Source organism: Balaenoptera acutorostrata, chromosome 6 (genome assembly GCF_949987535.1).
Source record: "Balaenoptera acutorostrata chromosome 6, mBalAcu1.1, whole genome shotgun sequence".
Classification (NCBI taxonomy): domain Eukaryota; kingdom Metazoa; phylum Chordata; class Mammalia; order Artiodactyla; family Balaenopteridae; genus Balaenoptera; species Balaenoptera acutorostrata.
This window is the reverse complement of record NC_080069.1, coordinates 105,326,049-105,345,936: the sequence shown is the minus strand read 5'-3', so window position 1 is coordinate 105,345,936 and position 19,888 is coordinate 105,326,049. Positions and strand designations below refer to the sequence as shown.

At 43.0% G+C, this 19,888-nt stretch overlaps 1 protein-coding gene across 7 annotated transcripts in view; it reads right to left on the bottom strand.

The window, feature by feature from the left end:
• Window positions 1–19,449, bottom strand: part of ZNF618 (zinc finger protein 618) — a 180,128-nt gene extending 160,679 nt beyond the window's left edge. For all 7 annotated transcript variants that reach the window (XM_057549352.1, XM_057549356.1, XM_057549353.1 and 4 more), the window contains exon 1: window positions 19,334–19,449. In XM_057549352.1, the coding sequence (XP_057405335.1) occupies window positions 19,334–19,366 (33 nt within the window). In that variant the 5' untranslated portion in view covers window positions 19,367–19,449. The remainder of the gene's footprint in view (window positions 1–19,333) is intronic.
• Window positions 19,450–19,888: the final 439 nt, after the last annotated feature.

Below are 19,888 nucleotides of genomic sequence, written 5' to 3'. Positions count from 1 at the left end.
AGTTAATACATAGCAGGATCCACTGGGTCTGTTTCTGCACTGTAATCTATTCCATTTATCTGCCTGTCCATGCCTATGCCAGTTCCACCCACATTTAGTTATTGTAGATTTAAGATATTTTAATGTATACATTTGGAAAATACGACTTCCCATTTCCTGGTTACAGTGCTACACAGCCAATTCCTCAATCCTTTCATAACCTTAGAACCACCCAGCCATGGATTAGGTGGGGCCCGGAAGCCATACAGCCCTGGGGTAGCAAAAGTGAGACATCACTAATCAATCTTGGCATCTCTTTCCCACTATGGGCTATCCACAGAACCCATAACCAACCACAGACAGAATGCATAATAAAACTCCTGGACATCTCAAAAGTCCAATCTCTTCATTTTACGGATGAATGTGTTTTTTTATCCTCATGACAATTCTTCAAGGCAGAGCAGAAAAAACTCGCTATCTCATATTCTAGACAACAATGTTTCCAAGAGGGAAAATAACACCCCAAACTCAGCTAAGGCCTGATAAGGGGGAGAGCCCTTAACACTTGGTCTTTCGCATCCAGTCCTACAGTCCTTCCACTCTCTGTGTCCTATACCCCAAATGGACTCAGACAAACGACAAGTGGGCCTACATGAAGTTTCCATCTTCTGTGCAAGAAAAAAATTCAGATGGAATTAGCCAAGCTAGTCCTCATGTAGGACTTACTATGTGTCAAGCACTGTTCTAGTGCTTTTAATATTTCCTCATCTAATTCTCACTATACCCATTTTGTAGATGATGAAACTGACATAAAGAGAGGTTAATAATTTTCCCAGAGTCATGTGGTCTAGAAGGGGCAGATCTGGGTTTTGCATGCAGGTAGTCTGACTATAAAGTGTACATCCTTAATCATTCTTCTGTACTGCTTCTCAGAGCAGCTACCTAATGACTGTTTCTCCTGGGGCCAGAGCAGCACCACGAGCCCCAGCACTTGGTCCCACAACGCATACTCCTACCAGACCTCATGCTGGGCTTCTGTAAACTTGCACTGTAATGAATATCTTCGTACATAAAATATTTTGATATTTTAAAATCTTCTTCTTTGTATGCATTCCCAAAGAGGGATTACTGGGTCAAGGATAGATATTAGTTTAACACATTTCCGTAATACACACACACATTGATTCTAAAGAAAACTTAGAATATGTACACAAAAGAGAAAAAAAAAAAGACCTATAATCCTATACCTCTCTTAGATAATCTCCATTAATGATTTTGCTCTTTGTGGCTCATTGGAACCCCTGAACCTTCTAATCACTTGTGGGAAACTGGTCCAAGCTTATCTGCAAGCTCAGCTCACCAGCTCAGGAACTCCACAGCTGCCTGCTTCATGCATTCACATCTTCAATGGGAAGTGACAAAGATCAATATTCATCACGAGGATGGAGGAGCCAGGCAGGCAGGACATACCTGATCTATTCCTCACCTGCTAGCCAGGAGGGGGAAAGGAGCTCTGGGTTCTACCTCCTCAGGAAGGCTGGGAGGTCCTGACAGGAGAATCCGACGCCAAGCTTTCAGGGGCCTCCAGGCTAGCAGTTTTCAAACAGCAGGTCATGACCCATTGTTGGGTCTTGAAATCAATTTAATGAGTCACAGCCAGCATTTTTAAAAAATAAAATAGAAGAGAATAGGAAGTATCACAATGCATGCAAGTGGTTAAGTGTAAACACTGTTCCCTGCTTTTGCTTTATTTATAAAATGTATTTCTTCCTGTGGGTCAGTCATGAAAGTTTGATAGCCACTGCCGAGCACCGCTCCTCCCTTGCTCTGAGACTTTGAACAAGTCACAGGCCTTGCAAGGGTCAGTTCAGTCAGGATACCAGGAGGGAGGAATGAGACTGCATTTGCAAAAGCACTTTGCAAAGTTAAAAAACTGTTCTACCTGAGACCAATTTACCAAAGACTGGCTTTCTTCCTGTCTTCCCTTGCCCGCATCTTCCCCCCACCGACCCCACCCCCTCAGAGACAAGAGTTATGATTAACTGAACATTCTGGTGGGCCCACATAAAGGATAACCACATTTGGGCAGAATTCTGTGACTCATCAGCTTTCAAAGAATTACATTTATAATAAAATATACTCGACACTAAAAATTCACTAAAGGTAAGTTCATCTTTCTTTGATGACTCATACCGTTTCATTGGCCCAAAATGCACTGCTCCATCTCCTTCCTCCCACAGACCCTTCTTTAGACCCTCAAATCCTATCTATCCTTCAAAGCCAAGTGCAAATGCCACTTCCTCCAGGAAGGTGCCCTGGATTTTCTTTACCAGGATTCAACTTTCCCTCCACCAAACACCCTTGGCAATCAGTCTTAGAGCACCGAACACTTTCCATGGCACATTACAGATGGCTGTGAACAGAAACCATATAGATTAAGCACCTTGGCAACTATCAACGGTTGTCACCCATAGTTGGAACAAATATTTAATGGATGGTTGATGGATGGATAAATTCAGAAGGTATTTAGAATCTCAAAAGACAAAGGATCATCATCCAAAAATGGTTTATCAACATAAATGCAGAAAAATGAATTATTAGAGAATTCCAGCTAATAAAATGAAATTAAAAATAATTTACTGAAAAATAAATATTGAAATAAATAAATAATGCAAGGATAGACACAAAATTACCAGAGATCATCTTGGAAAAGTGTGGAATTATGGAATCTTTTCTTTTTTGCATATATATTCTAGGTTTCCTCATTGAACAGGGATTCCTTTCATAATAATAAAGTCGATGAAACAGTCTTTAAAGAACTCACTATAGTTCTTTTCCAAATCAACACAGGTTCCCAAAGTTTAGTAACAATAAATGCCCAAAACTAATGTCTCCCCTTGACCCAGTAATCTCTCTGGGAATATATTCAAAGGAGATGGCTTTAAAATATCAGAATAGGGACTTCCCTGGTGGCACAGTGATTAAGAATCCGCCTGCCAATGCAGGGGACACGGGTTCGATCCCTGGTCCAGGAAGACCCCACATGCCACAGAGCAACTAAGCCCGTGCGCCACAACTACTGAGCCTGCGCTCTAGAGCCCGTGAGCCACAACTACTGAGCCCGCATGCCTAGAGCCCAGGCTCCGCAACAAGAGAAGCCACCGCAATGAGAAGCCCACGCACCGTAACAAAGAAGTAGCCTCCGCTCGCCGCAACTACAGAAAGGTCTCACGCAGCAATGAAGACCCAACGCATCCAAAAATAAATAATTTTTTTAAAAAACAGGATATTTAATATAAGAAGATGTTCATTACAGTGTAATTTTATAAAAGAGAAAAATTAGGACCAACCTAAATGTTCGCCAACAGAATATGGGTTAAATGAACTATGTTCTCTTCTGTGAATATTGTGCAATCTTGAAAAATGATGTTTATGAAGACAAAGAAAAAATGGGGGAAGGAAAAGATAGGAGACAAAACTCTAACACATTATGATTCAAACAATAAAAATATGCTTATCCAATAACAGGAAGGAAATGCACCAAAACAGTGAATATAAGGGGGCTGGAATATATTTAGCACAATTTTATTTCTCTACTTTCTGATTTCTCTGTAATATTTTAATTATTTAAAAATAAACTTATGAAAACAAATGTTACCACACATCTAACTGCAGCCAGGGAATAATCTGTTTAATAATATCCATTTCGGATAAGCCATGAATTGCTTCCCTTCCAATTCAAGAAGCATATACTAGCGCCATTCTGTGCCAGGCATAATGGGGATCAAGGTATGTATGGTCTCTAAAGAAAGATATCCGTGCATTCATGAGACACAGCATGTTGTTAAAGGAACTCGACAGGCTCTGAGCTTGTTCAGACCCAGGCTCCAATCTCCACTCTGCCACTTCCCAGATGTGAATGAGAGCACCAACTACCTACCTATGGCAAGTTACCTAACCTCACTGAACCTCAGTTTCCATATCTATAATGGCACTGATGCCAGTGTGGGTACCAAGGAGAGTCTGTCTGGTGAAGGAGCCCACCAGAAAGCTGCCCCAACATAGTAAGCACTGCAGGTGGCAATTTATATGCTAGTTTATAAGTCTGTTCTTAAGATATGATTAAAGTGTATTTTAAAGTGATCAAATTAAAACAGTGTGATACCTGTACACCCAAAGTACATAACAGAGTCCAGAAACAGACCTAAGTCTATGGAAATTTAATATAAGATTAAAATGGCATTTCAAATCAGGGAGGAAAAGATGGATCATTCAATTATTGATGTTGCAGCAAGGAGCTCACCTTTTGGAAAAAAAATAGAGCCTGATCCCTTTGCCCCTCCTTTAAAGCAAATACATTCCAGATGGATAAACAATTTAAATGTAAGAAAACAAAACCTATGTAAAATAATAGAAGAAATAAGGGTGACTATTTCTATAAATTCTTTTTGCGTTGTTTCCAGGTATTTGATATTACAAACAGTTCTACTGTGAGCACTTGCGCACATTTCCAATGGTATACAGGCACAAGTATTTCTTGTGTGTATGTTCCAACAAGACAAATTGCTAATTTGTTAAGTTAAATAAATGTTAAATTTTTCTTAAAACCATCTTAAACATTTTAAAGTGTGCAGTTCAGCAGTGCTAAGTACATTCCCAGTGTTGTGCAACAGATCTCTAGAACTTTTTCAACTTGCAAAACTGAAACTCTATACCCACTAAACATCCCCTCCCCATTTCCCCCTTCCCCCTGCCCCTGTCAACCACCATTCTACTTTCTATTTCTATGAGCTCCACTACTTTAGATACCTCACATGAGTGGAATCATACAGTATTTGTTTTTTTGAGGCTGGCTTATTTCCTTTAGCATAATGTCCTCAAGGTTTATCCATATTGTAGCATATGACAGGATTTCCTTCTTTTTTAAGGCTGAATAATATTCCATTGTATGTCTATACCACATTTTATTTATCCATTCATGAAAGGACAAATGAGTTACTTCCTTGTATTGGCAATACAAGGTGATGGCCACAATGTGTAAAATGAGCACTGCCAATCTCTTGGTAGAAATGTAACTGATACCACCTGTAGAATGTGAATATGCTGTGATTCAGTGATCAGCCTTTTAGTGAGTGATGCCAAGGAGATCACCATACAAATGAATGTAAAATCACATGTAAAAAGATTAGAAATAACCAAAATCCTACAGGCACTAAATTTGAGGACACATACACAGTGGAAATACAACGCAGTCAGTAAAATAATAAACAAATTTACTGATGAAAAAAGATATCAATGAGTTTAAAAAGAAAAAAGAAAAGCAGGCTACTGAACAGCATGAAGAATATAGTCCCAGGTCTATAAATATTTACATATATATTTAAATATGCAGAGAGATGACTTGAATAATGTCCATCAAAATAAGAACAGTGGTAGGATTTGGGGTGATTTTTTAAAGAATAATCATGTTTTTCTAAACTGCTTGAATGTTTTTGTAATGATACTTTTTTTACAATCAGGAAACAAAAGAACCTATTTTCACTTAGAAAAAAAATAGAAGTGTAGAACCAACTCTTGGACAGCCATTTCATACTCAGAAACAGAATGGAGATAACCAGGGAGAGTGTGGTCAGGAAGTCCTGAGTTTACATTCTGGCTCTGACACTAATCAGCTGAATGACCCTGGGCAAGTTACTTCTCTGTGCCTTGGTTTCCTCACCAGTAAATAAAGATGATAATAATTCTATGTTACGGAGTTATTTTGAGGATAAAAGGACTAACACTGAGTAGGGTCTCAATAAACATTAGTTTCATTCTCCCCTTGAGTTTGTTATTGAAAGCACCTAGCTGTCCCTGGCTCATATTAGGTGCTCAAAATGTGCTGGGTGACTGAATGGGATGCATGGATAAGCAGATAGTCATGAGGAAGGACAGACGTCCAAAGGAAGGAAAGATGAAATGGGTGGATGAGTGGGTCAGTAGAGAGAAGGATGAATATGTGAAGAGCTAGCTAGACAGATGGGTTGGTGAGTAGACAAATGGAATGTCAGCCTGTGTTTTCCAAAGAGCCACATCAATATACATTCTACCCTACATACTCAACGTGACGTTGACACAACTCCATGGAGAGGTGGAGTTTATGTCTCTCCCCTTGAAGTGGGGGCACACTTTTATAATTGCCTCAACCAACAGACTGACGTGGAAGTTGTGCTGCATGATGTCTGAGGTTAAATCATTCCAGGAGATGCTGCATCTGCTTGGCTCTATGTCTTCATAGGACATGTGCCTTCAGAGCCTCAAGGTGCCACGCAGAAGTCCAGCCAAGTATCTCTATGCTGGACAGACCACATGGAGATAAATGGAAAGACAGGTGGATTAGATAAATAGATAGATTAGATAGATATAGATTAGATACATAGCTGGACAGATTGGATAGATATAGGTATATCAAGTAGGTAGATGGATGGATAGAAAAATAGATAGATACATAAATAGATACACAGATAGATAAACAAATGGGTGGGGAGGTGGATGGATGATGGATGGATGGATTGCTCCAGGAGCCCCATCTGTTTAAGTCTTCCAAGTCCTGGCTCCAAACAAGGGAGTGGGGAAGCCTTTAAGATGACCCCTGCCCCAGCCACCATCTGGCCACAACTACACAGAGACCCTGAACCAGACTGACCAGCTGAGTCACTCCCAAATTCCCAACCCACAGAAACCACGAGAGACAAGAAATGATTAGTGTTGTTTTAAGCCACTAAGTTCTGGGGTGATGTGTTACACAGTAATAGATATCTAATACAGATGGTGAGATGAGTATATGTGGGTAGGAGGAGGGACTGATGCAGAATAAATAACTTCTCTATGTGGAGCCCTGGAAATTAGCAACATCTTGTCTAGATACCAGGCCTTGTCTTGTATACCCCTCTCTGTGTTCCAACAGCCTCCTGCTTACCTACCTATTACAAGCCTTTCGCACCTCAATTGTTAATACTCCCAAAAGCCAGCACTCCAAGTTCTGACTCTCTAATTAATAGGGAAGGGAAGGTCAGGGGAGGGGAGGGGAGGGGAGGGGAGGACAAGGTGGGGGGGAGGGGAGGGGAGGGAAGGACCACCTAGTCTAAGCCCTTATATTGTATAGTAGGGGAAACTGAGACCCAAAGAGGGAAAAGAGATTCCCCAAACCACAGCTGAGTTAGGAGCAGGGCTCAGACTAGAACCCCTGGTTCCTGCCCTAAAGCCCAGGGCTACTTCTCCTCCAAAAGCCTGCGGGCTCCAGGTATCCCCAAGTTTGAGTCCTGCCTCCACCACTCACTGCCTGTGACGGTAGTCCCATCACGGCAGCAAGCGATGCTGCAGGCCCTGGCTGGGATGTACCAGAGCTCTTGGCTCCGAGCATACCTTACATCTGTCTGGGCATAAATTTGCATTCTGAATCCACGAGGCCCCGATTCCAAGTATGTCAAATGTAATTAATTACAGCAAACCTTCTGCAACTGTTTTCAAATGCGGCGTTAAAGGCTCTGTGTGCATGAAACACATAGCCCGGGTCCACCGAGGCGCGCTGGGAGCTGAGGAACGGGAGACAGCAAGTGCCGTACCCAGGTCCTCAGAGTGGGGAGGGCAAGTTCCCATGACACAACAGTTCAGGACAACCCCCTCACGGTGAGGTTTAGAGCAGGGAGGGCATGGGCAGCGCCTCTAAGGAGCTGGATTCAGGGCCTAGCCAATCACCCACTCCACATCTTGGTTACTTCACTTTCCTCAAAGGGCTGTTGAGAGCCTGGAATTTGGCATCCACCTGAATTTGAATCCAACTGCCCCCTACAAGCTGTGTGCCCTTGGGCAATTCCATTCACCTCGGAATATCAATTCTCTCAAAAAAGGGGAGGGCAGGGGAGAGGAGGAGAGCGGAGGGGAGAAGAGAAGAGAAGAGAAGAGAAAAGAAAAGGGAAGAAAAGAAAAGAAAAGAAAGAAAAGAAAAATCCCTACTTTCCAGGGTGATTGTATTAAATGAGATAATAGATGTTAAATGCTTAGCCCAGTGCCTGGCATATAACAAGCCAACAAATGTGCAATGATTATAGTTCAAGGCAGACAAATTCTACTTTGCAAAAATCAAATGAGACAAATAAGAATGCTAAACTTCAGTCTTTTGACAGAAAGAGTTCCTGATTAAAGAAAAAAAAATTTGTAAGGTTGAATTTCCAACACATAGCTCAAGCTCCTTTCAAACCACTAAGAGCAGGAGTACTAGGCTGGAAAGTGAGACCTGGGTTCAAGTTTAGCTTTGCCGCTCCCTGCAAGGTTAGTCACCCTCCTCCAGGTCTCTACGCCAGGGGAGCTAGGTAACCTCCCCACCCTGCCACTCTGTCCTGGTTATATGCCCTCTGGGTTTTCTAGAAGCCTTGCTTCCTAAATCATTACAGGGAGCAGACCTGACTTCGTAAAAGAATGGCTTCCAGCCCCCCAGGACCCAAAATCCATAGCCCCTATGGATTTAAAATTTTATGGGGTTAAAAACCCATAAAAACCTGGGTTTTTATGCCCAAACCAGCCCTGAACTGTACTCTGATTCAAAAAGACCCTAGTTAAAGACTCAAAAGATGGAAATTTTTTGGCAATCAGAGAAATTGTCAGGGGTAATCTTTTAGATTTGTTTTTGCTCATCTTGTTAGGTTTACTTTCTTCCAAAGTGTTTAATTAATGTTTAGGGGAATGGATAAGCAAAGTGGGAAGCAGTTTAATTTTTTCCCCCTGAATTACTAGTATCTCTCTCTCTGTCTGTCCCTCTCTCAAGTTCCCCATTACCCCTCCATTTTAACCACCTAGTTATGATGATACCTACACCACTACATCATCTTTCCTTCTCAATCCCAAACTCTTGAGTCTTGTAGTCTGTCCAGGGACCTGATGAAGCTGCCCTGTGACCTGACCCTGAGCACGCTACTCCCCCTCCCTGGGAGATGCAGGTTGCCTTAGATCAGCACAGTCCAACAGGAATGTAATATAAACCACATAGGTAATTTCAAATTTTCTAGTAGCTACATTATAAAAAATGAAAATAAAAGCAAGCAAAATTAATTTTAATAATATATCTTATTTAACACAATATATAAAATGCTATCATTTCAACCTGTAAACCGTATCTTAAAAATAATGACTGAGATCTTCTACAGTCATTTGTTTCCTACTAGGTCTTTAAGATCCAAACCTAGAGAAGACATAATTATAATTCAATAACAAATAAATAAATAAAATAAAACCCAGTGTGAATCTTACACTTAACGGCGCAACTCAATTTAGGCTAGCCACATTGCAACTGCCCAATAGCCACATGCGGCTAGTGGTTACCAATACATATTGGATGGTACAGACTTAAATCATCTCCACCAGCCCTTTTAGCTCTAGACTCCTCTGATGCAAAAAGACTAGCCTCACAACAAATTCCACCTCAAGCTAGTAGCACCCCAGGGAAGTTTTCCTTCCCTGAGGCCTCATTTCAGGCCAGTTTCAGTTTTATTTCAGATCAGTTTCACTTTCTGCTTTTCCAGCATACATTATAAGAAACACCCACATAATGTACTTAAATTTTTATAGTTATTTTTCCCCAGTTGATGAAATTAAAAAAAAAAAATCTCCAGCATCCAAAAATGTCTTCATCTATTCTCTCTGGGTATTCCAAGGGCTCTGGCTACGTCCACTTGTCTCGCAAAACTCTGTGCCCAAAATAAAACAGAACACAAATTCTCTGGAAAATTTCACCTGATAAAAATTCCCATTCTCAATTCTCTGTAAGAATGTTGGGGCTGGTGAGAATTTGTCCAGGAGGCTCAAAGCTGAGAGGTAGAATGGCTAGCCCCTCAGGCATGCTGTCTTGGACAATAACACATCTAGAAAGGGAGCCAAAACAACTTCTGACTTTTAATGTTCCCAGCAAACTGCAAGCCAGGGGCTTGCTGAGGGACACTCAGACCTCCTCCACTTGGTACGAGTCATTTCCACCCATGGGGGAGATATGAGATTTCGTTTCTCCCTGGATCCCCCCCCAGGACCAGGGCTGGCCCCTGGGAATCAGAGATTCCATCCCCGACACAGAACTCGCTTCACTAGAAAGCAAGTGTTCCTGTGTTTTCTATAGCAGACTGGGGAGTGGAGTATCACCTGACTCCATTTTTTCTCTTTAGCTTATATGTGAAGCCTCCTTCTGCTTTGTCAGCCAAAATATTTATATCATTTTTCTGTTGACTCAATACCATCCTCACCTCAGCCTCCCTCCTTTCCTTTTTAAGAAAAGAAAGTTGTCACCAACATGTTTCTCCAGCTCTTCCCTGATTATGAAGCATTTTTGAGTCCGTTAACACATGGGATGCTTGCAAGAAGCCTGTGAGGGGTATACAAATAGGCTGTTCTCCCACTTAGCAGATTAACAAACAGAGGGTACACCAGGGTGTGCAGACCCCGGTGCCTTCTAGGGCGCAGCAGGTCACATACAGTATTGAAATCAGAGGTTGGAAACTGACTCAAAACAGGAGAACACATACACTGCAAAGGCTGAAAAGTTCTGAACTTTTTAAACCTTAGGCCAGCAAATCAAATCAAATAAAAAAGATAAGGGGCCAATTCACCTTGTGGGCACCCATCTGTGACTCTGGGTTTATCCAATCTACCCAACAGGGCACTAATAATTAGTGATTAACGCAAGTTATAAAAATGAACACATATAAAATGAAAACAAAACAAAATAACCCACATGTAGGGCTTCAGAGTTTAAAAAGCATTTTTAAATATGCTGTCTCATTTCACTCCTTTGAAGGATTATGTCCATCTCAGGTCCCAGATGTAGAAATTAAGATGCCCAGGGACTGAGGAACTCAACTATGGTCTTAGAGTGTATGTAACCTGTCATAAACCCAGGTGGTCATCCAGGAACCCCAGGGCCTGCCCTGCCCCTCTGCCACGTCATCTGTAGCACAGGAGTGAGCGAGCGGGCAACACCACCCAACCCAGTGGCCCAGCCACTGCATCTCCCCTTTGATCACTCAGGGATCAGACAGAGAAGCAGGTTATCCAGCCCTGCTTTGATGACAACCCCAAGGGTATCTAATTATAACAGGGAAGGGAGGAGTCAAGATCCTCTCACTATTTCTCAAGACCAAATTAATTCCTTTTGACATAGTATATGTGCAAATAGTAGGAAAAGCACTGGTTGAAGAATTAAGAAATCTGAGGCTTGAAGTAGCTCTGCCTATTCACTGAGGTTCTGGGCAAGTAACTCCACCTCTCTTCCCAGGTACGTGCGTGCGTGCGTGCGTGCGTGCGTGTGTGTGTGTGTGTGTGTGTGTGTGTGTGTGTATGACTAGATCAGAAATGACAAATTGGCTTCATGTGGTAGCCTCATAGTAAGAAGGGCTCTGAGGCCACTGGCCAGATTCAATGGAAAAGACTGCCCTGATTGATTAGCAATGTCTGCCACAAGCTTAAAAATGGGGAGTGGCGGCATGCATATTATTTATTTACCATCCCTGGATTAGATGTACAAATAACATGCTGCAAGTGAAAAGCACTTTGCCCTTTACAGTCCACCCCACCAGGAACAGGACACTCTATATCCTCAATTCCAAGGTGCCTTAGACTGTTAGATACACCATCGATTTTATAATAGCTTTTTGAGACAAAAAAAAAAAAAAAAAAGAGGGAGAAATAGTGCTCTAACAGAACACATCTACTGTAAAACACATTCCAATTTCAGAAATATGAAAATGTGGGAACTTGACCATTGAGGAAATACGGAATCCTGTGCTCACTTGCTGAGCTGGGCCATAAAGTGTTAACAATGACAGCATTTTTGAAAACTTACAGAAAAAAAAATTAAGCAAATAAACAGAACATTCTCAGTTTTCTCCCATAAATTTTCCCTGAATCTTTGGCATGTGCAAACGGGAATCCGACCAAAGGTGGGGTCTAGTTGAACATCAAATCACACATTTAGCTACTTCACATCTAAGGGGCCCATGTGACCAGCTGTTCTGCAAACAGCCCTCTGAAGTCCAATTCCAGGGCCCATGGCCAAGACCAGCTTCTAGAGCAAGGACAGGGTATTGTCAAGTCCCTTCCACCTCAAGGCACCCCCCCCCCTTTTCCACCTCCTTAGACATGCTGGGTCCCATTTGCCATACCTGCAAATCTGGATGATAACCCCAGATGCCCCTCAACCATTTTAAGGAAATGGTTTACACAACAGGAGCGAAGGGGGATGGGGAACTTTTAAAAAATTCTCCACAGCATGTAAAGTCAAAGGAGCCCTCTCTGATTTATTATTCCAAGGGAGCCGTGGGCTTCAGAGCCGGCTCTAAGAAAATCTATTTTCTTAGATAAAGAAAACAAAACACTGGTGTTGACCAAATGGCCAAACCCAAAACTGGTCACTTACTCTTCACTAGACCCAAATCCAGATGATCTGAGCTTTTTCCAAAATATCAAATTAAGTCATCAAACATTTATTGAGCTGCTGCTCTGTGCCAGACCCTAAGATGAGTAACCCATGATCTCTGCACTCAAGGAACTCACAAGCCGGCTGGAGAGACAGAAGTGCGAACAACCAACTCTCATCTGTGGGCCCAGAGGATCTGGAACGTACTGCAGTTTGGGGAGGCTCAGGGAGTCTCCACAGAAGGGGACATGCAGGTAGGTCTCAAGGTTGGGGGGGGGGGGTCTGGTTTCTCATGGAGCAGAGACAAAGGAGGGAAAGGGCACAAGAGACAGAAGGCCCAGTATGAGCAGAAACTCAATGGTAGACAGTTCACGACGAATTAAGATTTGTCCCTTTAAACACTGTGCCACAGGCTTTGAAACAAATCCAGAAATACCTGGAGGAGCCAGAGCATCCCTGAAATGAAAGCATTGAGACCACTTTTGACAAGAAAGATGTGTAAGGTCCAAGGGATGTCTCATCCTAGTCTGTTCTAAAATAAAGCAACAACCAAAAAAGTGTACATTTTCTGTTGTTACCTAACTCTGCCTATTAAAGATAAGTCATCAAGTTTCCAGAACTACCAAAACTTTTGTCACTGGGACTCAATCTCCCCAAATGGAGACCACTGGGTCAGGGATCACTGACGTGTACTGACCACCTTCTAAGGACAACCTTCTAAGGACTGGAAGTTGCATCCGCAACTCGTGAATTGCTTCATTTAATCATAGAATAACCTTTCAAGGTCAAGATTATTACCCCCCTTTTTCCAGATGCAGAAGCTCTGGCTCCAAAACCGGAGGTGACTTTCCCAAAGTAACATAACGCCAACCACACAATGAGGCTGGATTTTAAACTCTGGTCTGGCTGACCTCAAAACCACCTTTCCATTTCACTAATTGGCGGGGGTGTCAGAAATTTTCTATGCTTCTAACTTAAGGCCTATCCTAGGGGGATTTCATGGTGGTTCCCCAATCAATTCAGAAATGGATTTCACTGACAGACCATCTTTGCCCCTGGATCTCCCCCAACCCCGAGGACCCCAACCCTGGTCCTACCCACCTGCTGTCTTCTTCCATCTTCATCCTTCCTTCAGGCAATACTTTATTAAAACCCACCTCCTATGACAGACTCCTGTACTTCTTGACTTCAACGGCACACATGCTGAGACACAACATTCTGGAGTTGCTAGCCATCATTTGTCACTTTTAACTAAAGCGTTCTGGCCTAACCTTGGTGGAAGACTGCTTTGGGACAAATAAAAGGGAGGCATGGACCACTTTTGCCAGAAGAGGCTAAATGGATGGAACGCATCACCACTACAGGCTGAAATGCCTCAGAGCATTGAGGGTTCAGGAACGAAGTCCCACCAACAAAAACCAAGAGCTTTCAAAGATGTGTCATAACCTTTTGAGGCCACCCAGTAACAACAACGAGATGGAACATTGGTCTGGCCCTGTGCTATCCAATACAGAAGCCACTAGCCACATGTGGCTACTGAGCTCATGAAATGTGGCTAGTCAGAAAAGACTTAATACCTCCCCCAAAGAAAGAATGTAAAATAGCACATTAATAATTTTTATATTAATGAATACTAAAATGATAGCATTGCAGATATACTTTGGGTTAAATAAACTATATTATTAAAATTAATTTCACCCGATTCTTTTTAGTTTTTTTAAAGTGTTACCAGAAAATTTTATTTTATTTATTTATTTATTTTTGTTGTTTTGTTTTGTTTTGGCCATGCCGCATGGCATGCAGGATCTTAGTTCCCAGACCAGGGATTGAACCCGTGCCCCCTGCAGTGGAAGCACAAAGTCCCTCCAGGGAATTCCCCAGAAAATTTTAAATGACATACGTGGCTCACATTTGTGGCTCGAATTATATTTCGATTGGACAGTGTTGGTCTGACACATTTAAAAGATGAGGAGACCAAGACAGCAATTCTAGAGTTTTTAGGAAGGGCACACACACAAAAATACAGACATTCGCTCAGAGTCTGATTGGACTTTAAATATAGCACAAACATGAACTCTTTAACTCCACAAAAATTCCTCTGGCAATCTGAAGTAAAAGTGAGGAATGAAAGTAACTGGGGCTGCTCTCCCTCCCACCAAGACAGGGATCCCACGCTACTTAAAGTCTCCATTCCAGCCACAGAACCTGGCAAAGATGCTGTTTCCCTGTGGAAGGACATAGCACCTGTCCTTCCCGTCTTATCCAAGGCCAACAAGCTGAGGTGTGTGCCTGACTGCCATGCAGCTGAGACTTCTTCACAGCTGGCCCTTCAGGCAGGCTCAACCAGGGAACAAAACATGTGGCCCTGGACACCTACCCCACAGGGTTCACGTGAAAGTCAACTGGGATAATAAATAAGAAAATAAAGTGTAAAGAGCAACGTGCGATGTTCCTGGAGCACATCACTGTCGATCATCTAGACCAGTATCTGTCAAACTCTTTTAACCGTGACTCACGGTAAGACTTACATTTATCATGCACATACATCGGCATATGTAAATAAAACTAAAGTTTCATGAGACAACACTTACCTTCAATACATACCTATGCCTCTGCTAGTTTGTGCTCCCCTGTATTCTATTCCATTCTTTTTTTGTTTCATGCTGATTGTGACCCACTAAATTGATTTTACAACCCACTGATGGGTCGTGATTCACAGCCTAGCCTGGGTATGGTGAATAAGAGGTACACTCCCCACTCTGTGATGGACACTGCTATTTGACCACTGCACCCCACTCTCCAGGATATGGGAGTCCAGATGTGACCTCAGAATCCTTCTCAACACAGTGATCCAGGCAGCTATAGCCCATTGCTTGGAGTTAGAATCAGAGAAGAAAACTATTTATTAATATCTTTGTTTTGATCCAAAGATCTGATATGACAAATGCAAAAACTGAGGCTCAGAAGGAAAAAGTGGTTTGTCCAAGGTCATACAGCAAGACTTTGGGAGAGCTAGGGCTCCTGTGTACCCACAAAGCCACTTCACCTGCCATCACCAGGGAGGAGACAGGTGAAAAAATTTCCAAATTTCACCACGACCATGAAAAGTCAGCTTATACATCCAGTGAAAAACACACAAGGAAATTCTCATCACCCCAGCAAGGAGAAGACATGAGGATTCTGAGGTCAGAGGAAGCAGCATGCCAAGAGCTGAGTCAAAGGTGGGGGCAGGGGGCGCAGAAATTGTATCTGACAATGGAGAAGTTTTTAAACTCTGTTTCTCAAACGAAACAAACCATTGGCTATTTATTTTCTAGGACCAGAGAGAGGTCACACTTACACTGACCAGCCATCTTTGTTGCTTTCCTTCTGCAAAAGCAAGAGCCCCTGTTCAAGTTCACCTCTGTGCAGGGCTGAAAGTATAAGCAAACCCTTTTTCTTAGCTTGGTCCAAAGTCAAGCTATAAAGCAAGCCCTTGAAATTTCAAACCTTATTAGAAAAAAAAAAAAAAAACCTCCTTAGGCAGAAAAGCAAAACATTAATAAGAGTCTCCTCTGTGAAACTGAGCATAAATGATCTTTCACCAAAATAACTCAGCCCATCATCAAATTACCACCCCTCAAGTCCAATCTGCCAGATTTTTTGCCCAATATTAAAAAAGAGTTTGGTGAACAGACAGGGCCTAACAAAAAAATCAGCTGAAATATCCATTTCTGGTCACACTTCCATCCATGATAGGAGGTGAGAGAGGTATGGCCCAGGTCAGGTCTCAATCCTGAGAGACGCCAATAGAAACAAAAGAAAACTGACCCCGCCCCCAACAGTGCCATCATGCACCTCTATTTCCTTAACAACAAACATGATCCGAATAACCAATTAAAAAAAAAAAAAGAAAGAAAGAAAAAACAGGCCTACAAAACAGAGATGATTTTCAATTTCTAGCCAGGAGTTCCCTTTAAACCGTAGACAACACAACAAAATTTCAATAGAATGGAATGAAGGAATCTGAGTTGTGTGTCAGGAGATCCAGGACACACAAAGGGACGTGCTGCAATATTTTTATTCCTTGCACCAGAAATAACCTGTTATCTACAACCCTGACTTTTTCTCAGATGCCCGGTAAGGGTGCCCAACCCACCCCTCCCCAGTCCAGGGCACAGCTCTCCTCCATCACTTGCTAAGCTGGCCCTACCGTCTCATGAGGCCTCCAGCCCTTGGAAATTATAAATTCTTTGACCGTCCTAGGCATCGGCCTAAATAATTCAACAGAGAAAAAATTTTTAATTACGCTCTATTTAAAAAAAAAAAAAAAAAAAAAAAAAGCTCATTCCAAATGTCAGAATGTGGCCAGTCAGCCCTGAAGGATTTTGTTACTAAAAAAGTAAAAATCTCCCAAATGCAATGGTGCTGATGGGTAATGTCGAACCTCTGTCACTGTCAAATATATTTCACATAATTTGTATCCCCTTAGAAAACTGAATTTCCAAAAAACGGGGATGGGAATCCATGGACTGGGGCCATCATTTCTTCTAAGACCAGCTGGTGACTGGCGAAAGGGGATAGGGTTTCCTGTCCTAGCCCTGTGTGACCCATCATCAGGTCCCATCAAGATCCCACTCCACAAATGCTAACCATATTTTCCCCTCCTTTCGGACAGAAAAATTAGAACTTCTTTTTTTTTTTTTTTGGTGCAAAATCCCCAGCAAGTTCAGATAATAATTTATCACAAATAACCCTTCAACTTTGGGTAGGTACCTTATTTTCCTCTGTTAAATTTCAATTCAGTCAGTATTTGTCTTCCCAAAGAAAAATAAGAAATTGGGGCGGAGGGGTTTCACCTTATTTGATTCTTTTGAAGGCCAAAAAACTACATCAAATACTATTTGCACATATGCTTTCATGTTCCAAAGACAAGTACCTTAGGGTTTGGCTTTTGTTTATATTTTGATTTTTTTCCTTAAAAAAAAAAATTAAATTTTGATGCTAGAATCAGCTGAATTGGTCTTTTACCCCATTTTTTCAGCAAAGTAAGTATTCCACTAGAGAAGATGGATAAAAATCAGAATTTTCATCTCCTCTCTGTTCTTCCCTCTTTTATCTTTCCTTCTTCAGTAAAATTTGTGCTTTAAAAAAAAAAAATCACAGACCCCCCCCCCCCCAAATGATCAAGATTAATGGATTTTCCCCCCATTTGAAAGTAATCAAATTTGTGAAAAATACCAAATGTTAATAAACTACCAACCCCACATCACAATCAAAGAGGCTGAAACCAATCCGGCTATTTTTTTTTTTTCAATAATAAAATTTTCAAATTGGAAGACTGAGCAAGCACACAGAAAGGAAAATTTTCTTCCTACCAAGGATTCCTCAACCCTTGTATTTATCAACTGATTCAGTTGCATGTCATAAAAAATGAGCTTCTGTGAATCCACTGTTAGTTTTTTCATAATAATGTTAATTATGCATATCTTATTTTAATGGCGGTCTCTCCTACAAATCTGTGGGCTACTCAATTTGTATAATGTAATGAATTTACATTTTTTTTCCACTGAACATTGCTCAGAAAAGGTTTCTGACATTTTCTGGATAAAACAACAACAAAAAAAGAAATGCTTAGACCTTCCAGGAAACAAAATCAGAAAACAGTCTTAATTATTCCATCAAAACAAAAAAAATAACACAAAATCCAACAAATGCAGGGAAAAAAAGACAGGATTTCACTCTAACTTTTCCAGTTTCTGTTTTTCTTTAGAACCTTGGGATTCAAATGCAGTAAAACATAAATGAAAATTTTTTTTTAAAAACCTACAATTTTTGGGTGTGTCCAAAGCCAACATTTTAGGGTCTATTTTCTCTTTTAAATCCTTCCTTCTTGGAAATAGAAAAACTTTAAATATTGCCAAATGGCAAAATTAGTCTTTTTTGCCCGCTGAGCTAAACAAGTTCCAAATTACAATGAAGTACAATTTCTAATTGCTTCAATAAAGCCAATTCTCCCAGTTTCCTCTAAACTCAACAATTTCCCTCCTTTCCTCAACCCAAATAGTTTTTTTCTCAAACTAAAATGAGTTGGGCAGCCAAATTGACTTTCGTTTTAGAAGGCTTTTTGCTTTCTCCCCTTCAAAAACTGAATTCATTCAAATTCCAGCTTAATTTTCATTTACATATTATCTGGATTTGGCTTCAGAAATAAAAATTGTCTCTATACTCCTGGAAAGATCAAAGTGAAAATTGTCACCCCAAAAAAGAAAAAAAAAGAATCTCTTTCCCCTCCACTGCCTCATAGAGCAAACTTTTGAAAAAATAAGAAATAAAAAATATTTCTTTTCAATTTTAATTTCTTTTTTTATTTACAAAATAGTATCCTCTAGGTGGCGTCGTTTTAATGGGAAAAAACTACCGTTTGAAGAAAAATTAGAAAAAAAATTGAGAAAGGGAAATATGGCCTAAAAAAAAAAAAGATTGTTGCAAAGACAGGGGGCCAGGGGGGAAAGACCTCCCGGGGGGTCATCAGGGACCCCGAGCGCACAGAGGGTCAGGGGGAAATTGCAAATTTAGGGGGGAGGGGGGAGAGCTGGAAGGGGTTGTATTTTTGCAAAATGTGAATTGTCCAAACTGAAATGGCTGCTCTGTTCTCTCGCCGCTTTGTTTTCTGGGCTCCGGTCCGAGCCCGGGGCTGGAGGGGGCGCCGGGTGGGGGCCCGAAAAGACGCCCCCGTCACCCCCACCCTCCTCGCACCCCGCGGCGCCCGGGGGGGCTCTCCAGACCCCGACCCTCCCGTTTGCGCCCACAAAAAAGCCCGCAAATGTGCCCAGGCACTTTGCATTTTGCAAATCTTGCAATGAAGTGGCGCAGCGCCCCGGGCCCCGGCCCCCCGGGGTCCCCAGCGCGGTGCATGCCCCCGGCCCCCCGTCGTACCTGCGGAGCCGCCGCGCCGCCCGGCTGGTTCATGGGTCCGTGCGGGAGGAGGCGGCCCCGGCGCGTCCTGCTCCTCCCGGGCCGGGCTGCTGGTGCGCGCACAATGCTGCCGCCGCCGCCGCCGCCGCCGCCGCCGCTCCCTCCTCCGCCCGCCCCGCTCAGGCCGGGGGGGCGGGGGCGCTGGGGGCGCGCGGGGGGGGCGCCCGGCCCTCGCCCCCACCCCCGGCCCGCACCCGCCGCAGCCGCCGCAGCCGCCGAGCCGCCCCTCGCGGGCCCGCGGCCGCCCCCCGCCGCCCTGCCCGCCCCCGGGCCGGCCTCGCCGCGCGGCCCGCGAGCTCCGGGCCTCGGCCTCGGCCTCCGCGCCGCCGGCCTCCGCGCTGCACACAAAGCCGGCCGGCCCCCGGGCGCGCCGCTCCCGCCCGCCAGCCTGCCCCCGGGCCGCGGCGCACCCGCCCCCCAAACTTTCCCGCGCCGCGCCCCGCTCTCCCCGCGCCTCCCGCACCCGCCCCCCGGCGCCCTCCTGCCCTGCCCCCGCTCTCCAGCCCCTCGGAGAGG